The sequence below is a fragment of the Limulus polyphemus genome, unplaced genomic scaffold (assembly GCF_000517525.1).
Source record: "Limulus polyphemus unplaced genomic scaffold, Limulus_polyphemus-2.1.2 Scaffold718, whole genome shotgun sequence".
NCBI lineage: Eukaryota > Metazoa > Arthropoda > Merostomata > Xiphosura > Limulidae > Limulus > Limulus polyphemus.
Window position 1 is genome coordinate 370,095 of NW_013666328.1, and position 8,991 is coordinate 379,085.

Below are 8,991 nucleotides of genomic sequence, written 5' to 3' on the forward strand. Positions count from 1 at the left end.
TGGTTTTAAAGACAATGAAAAATAATTAACCCTGCATTTGATTATATACTCAAACATTTCAGCTCCTTTCATCGTGCCTTGTTCCGACTGTAATGTAGAAAGTTTCTTGGAATCGCTCTAAATATATCGATCGAAAATGCAAGCTGTTTATACTTTGAGAAAGAAGACGTAGCATGCATATAAACACAATATAAACATCACGATAATTTCTGTTCCTTACTACACAACTACGCCTAGAATATTTTCAAAATCAAATACAGCTTTAACAGGTACTTACGTGTTTTCCCCACACAATCCTCCTTCACTATCTGTTCCTAAGATTCCCATGAGGTCACCAACACACAAGTGGTCTTCATTCATTAAGCTGTATGCTGCAGTCGTTTTGTATTGATGCTCTCTTTGTTACGAAAGGTTATAAAAAAGTGAAACTTCAAAATGACTTTTTTATAAAATAAAAAATATTATTTATGATCAATAAAATTCATATTAATACCAACAGAAGGATGTAGTGTCGGCTATCATCAGTCCAACTAGATTGGTAAGATGAGCAACAGAAGCGACACACTTCTATCGCCATCACTTCACAACTAAGACTGAAACTTAACCATCTGAAGATGAAACAGTTTCATCTGTTATCAGACGACCAACTGAAACGCCTGCAGTTTCAGCTGTCCACAGCTCACAGCTAATCTATAGGACGACTAATTCAAACTCAGACAGTTTCAGCCATTCTAAGTCCACAGCTAGGTTTATAAGATTACCACTGAAACGCCTGCAGTTTCAGCTGTCCACAGCTCACAGCTAATCTATAAGACGACTAACTCAAATTCAGACAGTTTCAGCTGTTCTAAGTCCACAGCTAGGTTTATAAGATTACCAGCTGAAACGACTGCAGTTTCAGGTGTCATCAGCTCACAGCTAGATCTATACAACAGCTTACCCAAACGAAGGCGGTTTCAGGTGTCATCAGCTCACGCTAGATCTATACAACAGCTTACCCAAACGAAGGCGGTTTCAGGTGTCATCAGCTCACAGCTAGATCTATACAACAGCTTACCCAAACGAAGGCGGTTTCAGATGTCATCAGTCTCTATTACTGATGCATTTCGGTAGAGCAATTCTCACTTATATGCCTACTTTATCTTATTTGTTTTTAAATTGACAGGTAGTGTTATTACAAAAATAAAAAACTCGAAATCACATTTCAAGGACTGATATTAAACATTGGCATATGAATACAAATCATAATCCACCTTCCGAAAGCGCTAGGGTTATGAATTTTCTTTTTTTTTATGATTCTATACAGTTTTTGATCCAACATGATTTGCTATTATCATAACTATATAAAAATGTTTCGTCCAATCTAAGGTAGTTTAAGAAGCAATAGGCTGTAGAATGTTTCAATGTGTCGAGTGTTTAGATTATCTCAAATTCTTGTTCTTAAGAACAAAAATACTTCAACATATTTTTTAAAGTCCTGTTTGCTTACTATTCTGTAATAACATTTAAATATTACAGACAATAGAAAACTCTAATAGGCTTAACTGATGTTTGAATCAAATCTTATACATGGTGTTAGAGTAATCATTTTGCCATGCAGCGCCTTTTACTATGTGATACTTAAAATAAAACATACATGAATAATTGAATAACATTTCCCAAAGTAATGAAATACATCACAAAAACTAAAAGCAAATTAAAATATCGTGTATTTAAAAACAAAAATTATCCTTTTTTGCTGTAAACTCGTTTTTATCTTCATGTACTTCAATTGAATTTAAATTAAAGTAACAGCAGAAACTTGCAGACTAACTTGAAAGCAAACAGTGCTTAATAAAGATATCTCCTTGACTATCATCGTTATGTACATTCTTCAATAAAAGATTAAAAGGGAATGAAACTAAAGTAGAATATACTACTTTGAAATATACGGAAACCATTCATATTTGTTTTAACTTACCGGCATCCTGGATCGCACGTGCAGTTTTCTGAAACGAGCTGATTGTTCACGCATTTGTCTAGATCAAAAAGTTAAAAAATCGACTATGTTAGTATTTTATTAATGTTATTACTGCCGTGTTTGCATACACAAGTTGCAATACAATCAACTATCATATTTTATCTTTAGATTTCACAAAAAAAAGCAGTAAGACATTGACATATATTAAAAACCGTTATTCTAATACATTTGTTTGTGTAATTTTATATTTGATTAAGTTTGAATTGATCAAAGACATGGTATATTATTTACCTTTTTTTTTTCAAAACTACAGCATAGGTACTATACTGGTAGTTGGTAATTTCAACCCGAACCATACTTTATGCCAAACGTATTACATAACCAGGACAGAGACACCAGGCTTAACAATTCTTAATTTAAAACTGCTGAACATTCAGCAGTACCCACTACACTCTTAATCTTAACCGATTAGCGAATTAACTGTCACAGTTATAATGCCCCCGAGTACCGGATTAACTGTAACGTTATAATGCCCTCGAGTAGCGGATTAACTATCACAGTTATAATGCCCCAATAGCTGAAAGTGCTAAGCATTTTCAGAGACATATCTCGGCGCGAACCTTGGACCTTCCAACCCGTAGCTCATCGGGCTCAGAAAAAAAAAGTAATGTTTATGGATATAACGCTTTGAACATAATTCAAACACTCGACATAAAAATTAAAAGATAGAATAATGTTACTAACCCACTTCTCCTACCGGACACATTTCGGCATCTTGATCCATAAATTCTGCCAGGCGCATGCTCAATGCGCAATTGCAGTTGGTGAGGATTTGCTTCGTTCTACACGCCTTCAAGCATGCCTGAAGATACAGAAGAGAAAAATGCATGGGCAATATTTCTAAATTATATTTTTATGTCAGAGGTTAAAGAAGCAAAATCACCCTCTATCTGGCCCCAAAACTACAATTTCTACAGCAAATGTGTCGTGTCGCAACACAAAATACACAGAAACAAATTCATCAGACCTAGTGCATACAAATAACAGAAACAATAGTAACTATCCATAGGTTACAACTGCTGTTGGAAATGCCTTTTAACTTGTACGATGTTAAATCCAAGTACTTATACTCACACTCTTAGAATAATTAAATTTATCTGCCACCAATTTCCAGCCTTCAACGTCAGATTCGTAAGAGCAAATTCCATGGGGTCGTTCCAGCCGGTGAATTTCTCTCTAAAAATATTGAAAGAAGATAAAAACCACACATAATATGTAAATTTGGATGCTTATTGAAATAAGTAACCATTGGTCTTGCATTAATGAACAGCCTATACTGTACTTTGAACTATAATATGCCAATCGAAACAATAAACCAAACGAACTTGTACTTTTGTTTTACTTAACACTATTTCACCATTAACAACTAATGACGTAAACTGTTTGTTTGTTTGTTTTGAATTTCGCGCAAAGCTACACGAGGGCTATCTGCGCTAGCCGTCCCTAATTTAGCAGTGTAAGACTAGAGGGAAGGCAGCTAGTCATCACCACCCACCGCCAACTCTTGGGCTACTCTTTTACCGAAATCGAATAATGGGATTGACCGTCACATTATAACGCCCCCACGGCTGAAATGGCGAGCATGTTTAGTGTGACGGGGAGAAGTTCAGTTATATAATTTGAATGGAGAAAGTAGCTAGAATTATGTAATTATTAAGTTAACTTTGAGTTGAAAATGGAATTTTTGAATGAATTATTTCACACAATTATTAATCGGACATTAAAGCATTTTGTAACTTACTAAACACTGGGTCCGGCATGGCCAGGTAGTTAGGGCGCTCGTCTCGCAGTCTGCATGTCACGGGTTCGAAGTGTGTTCCTTTTTCATGGGGGGGGGGTATTAATTCTATTGAAAAATTTTATATAAAATCTTGAAAAGCAACAAACGGTATCATTTTCACATTATTGAATAGACATAAAGTATATGTACGATATAATCACAACACTATTTGTCAAACATTTCCAAAATATACATATTTATTTACCATTTGTTCCATTTGCAAGCGTACCATTAATATTATGCCAGTTTTTTAGAGTTTCTACAATCACCTGTACCTGATTTCCAACTTGTCACTCGCCCTACATCTCTCAGTAACTTCATTTCCCCTTGAGCTTTTGTCGTCACATCATTAAAACCTCAGTAATTTCATTTTCCCCTTCAGAAACTTCCTAGGACTTTTAAAGTTATCGAAATAATTTTTCTATTGATAGTAATTGACATATGGAGTTTTAGCGTCTAGAAAAACATTAAGCAAAAATGGAGCTGTCCTATTCTCCATACATCTTTTTTGATATTGACATATTCGTGTGTTACAAACCGTACCCCGGAAGGACAATGGTAAGTGTACGGACTTACAAGGCTAAAATCTGGGGTTCATTTCGTCGTGATGGACACAGCAGATAGCCCAGTGTGGCTTTGCTCTAAAAAACAAACAAATGTTGAACAACACCAATATGTTATGTTTCATGTCCTGTTATACAATATGTGTCATGTCTCATGCCCTGCTATACAAACTGTTTCATTTCTCATGTCCTGTTATATAAACTGTTTTATGTTTCATGTCCTGTTATACAATCTGTGTCGTGTCTCATACCCTGTTATACAAACTGTGTCATGACTCATGTCCTGTTATATCAACTGTGTTATGTTTCATGTCCTGTTATACAATCTGTGTCGCATGAGACATGACACACTTTGTATAACAGGGCATGGGATATGACACACTTTGTATAACAGGGCATGAGACATCCTGTTCTAAAAATTGTGTCAGTTAGATTAGTTGTAAGTTGAACAAGCTGTGTAACTTGCACCCCATGCCTTGTTTTATTAGCAGCATCACGCAGTTATGCTTCATGATTTTTCAAGAGTAACGTTAAATCATTTGTTTTAACTTTCTTTAAAATTCACCTTCTCAACAGATATGGTGCCTGTCATTCGTGGAGGAATGTCAACTCCTGAATCCTCGGGAAAAGCGATTTCTGATGGAGAATGGACTACAACACGAACACCACTTTGGGGAGAGTAGAAAGGCACATTTTCTTGTCTGTTCGAAATCTTCAGTAACAAGCGAAGTCCTGTAAATGATCCGAATTGTTAATTCGGTAAGTAATACATTTTACAAAACGAGTTTACGATATTGTAACAGTAGTAAAAAAGTGTATATAGTTGTAAAATCAATATTAAAAGAAGTGTTAAAGATACTAGTTGTATCAACGTTCAGTAAAAGATATCTGCTTGTTAAACAAATACTGCAAGTGTACAAAGTATCGAACTGTAAAGTTGATATTGTGACACGTGTAAAAGGTATCACGTTGTAAAGCCAATATTGTAACAAGTGTAAAAAAGTATCACGTTGAAAACCGATATTGTGATAAGTAAAGAAATATCTAGTTGTAAAACCAATAATGTAATAAGTGTAAAGAAATATCTAGATGTAAAACCAACATTATGATATGTAAAGATATTTAGTTGTAAAACCAATATTGTGATACATGTAAAATTTATCGAGTTATAAGACCAATATTATGATAAGTTTTAAACAATAAAACATTTTAATACGTTAAAGTACTTCTGAATACTACCAGATAAACAAATGTAAGTACATGATCGTTATAAATATGTTTTTGTTGCTGCAAGCTAAGTTTGTTTGTTTTTTAGGAAAAAAAGAACAGAACAAAAGAGTTATAAATATTAATACCTGTATGAAAATCATCATTAGCGCTTCAGTAATCTGCACAACTGGGACTAATATTTTTATGGGTTATTTATTTGGGTCTATTAGAGCCCCCAAGAAATCTGTCTTTACGTGTAATAAACTTTGTTAATCTAGTACATCACACTGGAAAAATTAATTTATCTTCCATTAAAATCCATGAGATTATCTTGCCTCGAAGTTAAGATTGTACACAACTAATCTCTAAGTTTGTACAAACAAACGTGGACTTAAAATCTATTTACCAATCATTAATTACGACAGCCATAAAAATAGTCCGTTTAAAACCATCTTTAAAATGTCTGAATATTAGCAATGACTATTTCACAGTATTGGTTGAGCAAAATTAAAGCTAATTGTATTTATAAAGCCGCCTAACGCGCTATATACGTATTTATGGAGTGAATAAAATTTCACTATTTCAACGAATTTTCCAGACTTGTACAGAAAAAAAATGACGAACCTTATCGCTTTAATTCTTTCATAGAACTTTTTCTGTCTGGGGTCCCAATGATTCCTCTCTTTTTACTGAAAATGATATTATTATATATATATATATATATAACGGACGATGCGCTACTTTGGGCTTATAATTAGATTTGAGGGTAGGTTGGTAAAGATATTGATGAGTAATAAAATCGAATCGGGTATCGCGCTCCCCACGCTTGGTATTGCTGGCGTACAAAAATATAGCTGATAAAAAGGAAACACACAAGTAGTAAAAATAATTAATTTTAGAAACACAAGTAACCTTGCTAGCCATAGTAATATAAAAGTTTTAGTGCTACAAAGAGTATTGGAACAAAAATGTCAAAATTACAAAACTGAGTATTAATTATTTTTTTCTTATTCAAATTTAAGGTCTTCGGATTGTTATTTTGACTTTACGTATCCATTCCAATGGATCCTTCTTGTTTAGGGAACTTTATCTGAAATTCTTTTTATATTCAATAAGAGAAATATGGTAAAAACATTTGTAATCAACTGTAATTTTAATCAGGATTATTTGACCTAATGAACTTATTACTTCGCCAGATTTAGATTTTTACAAAAAATACTAGAAACATAACACAGTTATATAGCTATTTTTGACATGACTGGGTTCACAAAGTTCTGTTATTTATGATTTCATATGTGAAACTATAATTGTACCTACCGTACACAGATCCAAATTTATTGGAAATTTTTTTGATAAAGTTTTGATCTTTGTTACTATAATCGTTGAATGTGAAACAATTCCCATACTGTTCGTTTTGCCATACCGAAAAGTTTCTAAAGAAGAAAAAGATAAAGAACTTGATTTTACATTTCAGAAACAAACAATAAATGAAATATGATTTATAAGTTACATATATTTATTTTGCTTCTACATTTACAAAAATATATACTTAATTATATATATAAAGGTGAGTATGTTATATTAAAACAATTTTGAAACCTCACCACCTCTGCAGCAAAAACAAAAAAAACTCTATCGTAAGGCTTCCCTGTTGTCATGTCTAAAGCACACCCCTACTCCCTGCTGGCTTCCCATAATCCATCTAGTGTAAAAAGTTCGATCGCATAGAAATAAATAGACGCTGCATCTGATAACGGCATGTCTTCATATAAAATAGCATGAATAACCATTTCATTTGCTCGCTAGTTGAGGTATGCAATGATTTAAAAACAGGTATGTTGTGGAAACAACTTGTATGGTTTTTCTAGACCAAAATCCTTTCTGATGATGTTGCGTACTGTTACCTGGGGCACGTAGACGGCTTTTATCAGTGACCTTTGTGTTTGTAGGTCTTCATCTGTTAACAGACTGCACTTTGCCTATCTATCTGGGGTACGACTTGTTGCATGTCTCTTTATAGATTGCACTGGTACCCCGAGTTGATCCAAATTCATTCGCTTTCCAATTCAGTTAAGTGCAATGAATGTTATCATCTTTGAAATTCGAAATCTCCTATCTGAACAAATTATTATGATCTGAGTGTATGTATATTCTGCGTCGAAAAGGGTTGTTATATACCTTTCCAAAAAGTGATCAAACTTTGGTGGCTTTCAACTACCTACAAACGCCAGACAATGTGAAATCTAATATATAGATGAAATATATGTCGTTCCATCGCAACTTTATATTGACTGTGATTGTCGCATAACTTGTTGATTCGTATATTCAAAATAGCTTTGATATAACATACTCAACCTTCTGTTTAATATAACGTACTCAACCTTCTGTTTTAATATAACGTACTCAACCTTCTGTTTTGATATAACGTACTCAACCTTCTGTTTTGATATAACATACTCAACCTTCTGTTTTAATATAACGTACTCAACCTTCTGTTTTAATATAACGTACTCAACCTTCTGTTTTGATATAACGTACTCAACCTTTTGTTTTGATATAACATACTCAACCTTCTGTTTTAATATAACGTACTCAACCTTCTGTTTTAATATAACGTACTCAACCTTCTGTTTTGATATAACGTACTCAACCTTCTGTTTGGATATAACGTACTCAACCTTCTGTTTTAATATAACGTACTCAACCTTCTGTTTGGATATAACGTACTCAACCTTCTGTTTAATATAACGTACTCAACCTTCTGTTTGGATATAACGTACTCAACCTTCTGTTTTAATATAACGTACTCAACCTTCTGTTAAACGTATTCTCTCGTTTACAACATTTCAAAGAAGAATGATCTATCGTTACAATTTTAATAACACACTTATTGAGATATGGTGTTGTTGTTTACATATGTGAATTCAGTAGCGTTATCTTATATTCAGATTTATAAATCACCTGCTTTTACAGGAATTGTAATATTAATAATTCGGTAAAATTATAATAACATTTACTGTCTCAATACTTCACGTTGCGATATTAGTACTACATGGCAGAAATGTCAGTCTCTACATCCTGCAGAACGGTACCGTTAAGGCCACACATTATAGGAATAATCACTTTTACCATTTTGCTGCCACATTTTAGTACAGTTGCCTTTGTTTCTAGCCTATCAAATTATAATCCAAACTCCATTATGCTAAACTAGACGAAACATTTCTTTAAAAAAAAAACTGATTGTATACTGTGGCTTGAACTCGCACCAGAATATATTCAAATCGATTGTGTTTGTGGGCGGGATGATCTTGTAAGATGAGTCTGATCAAGTTTGCTTGTCTTAGTTTGGTTGTTTGTTTTTTGAATTTCGCGCAAAGCTACACGAGGGCTATCTGCGCTAGCTGTCCTTAATTTAGCAG

General features: G+C 33.6%; 1 protein-coding gene across 2 annotated transcripts in view; it reads right to left on the reverse strand.

The window, feature by feature from the left end:
- Positions 1 to 265: 265 nt before the first annotated feature.
- The window catches only part of LOC111085926, a 32,744-nt gene continuing 24,018 nt past the window's right edge, over positions 266 to 8,991 (reverse strand). For both annotated transcript variants that reach the window (XM_022386794.1, XM_022386793.1), the window contains exons 5-10: positions 6,890 to 7,005; positions 4,929 to 5,095; positions 3,095 to 3,196; positions 2,705 to 2,822; positions 1,961 to 2,018; positions 266 to 397 (exon numbers count right to left, since the gene is read on the reverse strand). In XM_022386794.1, coding sequence (XP_022242502.1) covers positions 274 to 397; positions 1,961 to 2,018; positions 2,705 to 2,822; positions 3,095 to 3,196; positions 4,929 to 5,095; positions 6,890 to 7,005 — 685 coding nt within the window. In that variant the 3' untranslated portion in view covers positions 266 to 273. The remainder of the gene's footprint in view (positions 398 to 1,960; positions 2,019 to 2,704; positions 2,823 to 3,094; positions 3,197 to 4,928; positions 5,096 to 6,889; positions 7,006 to 8,991) is intronic.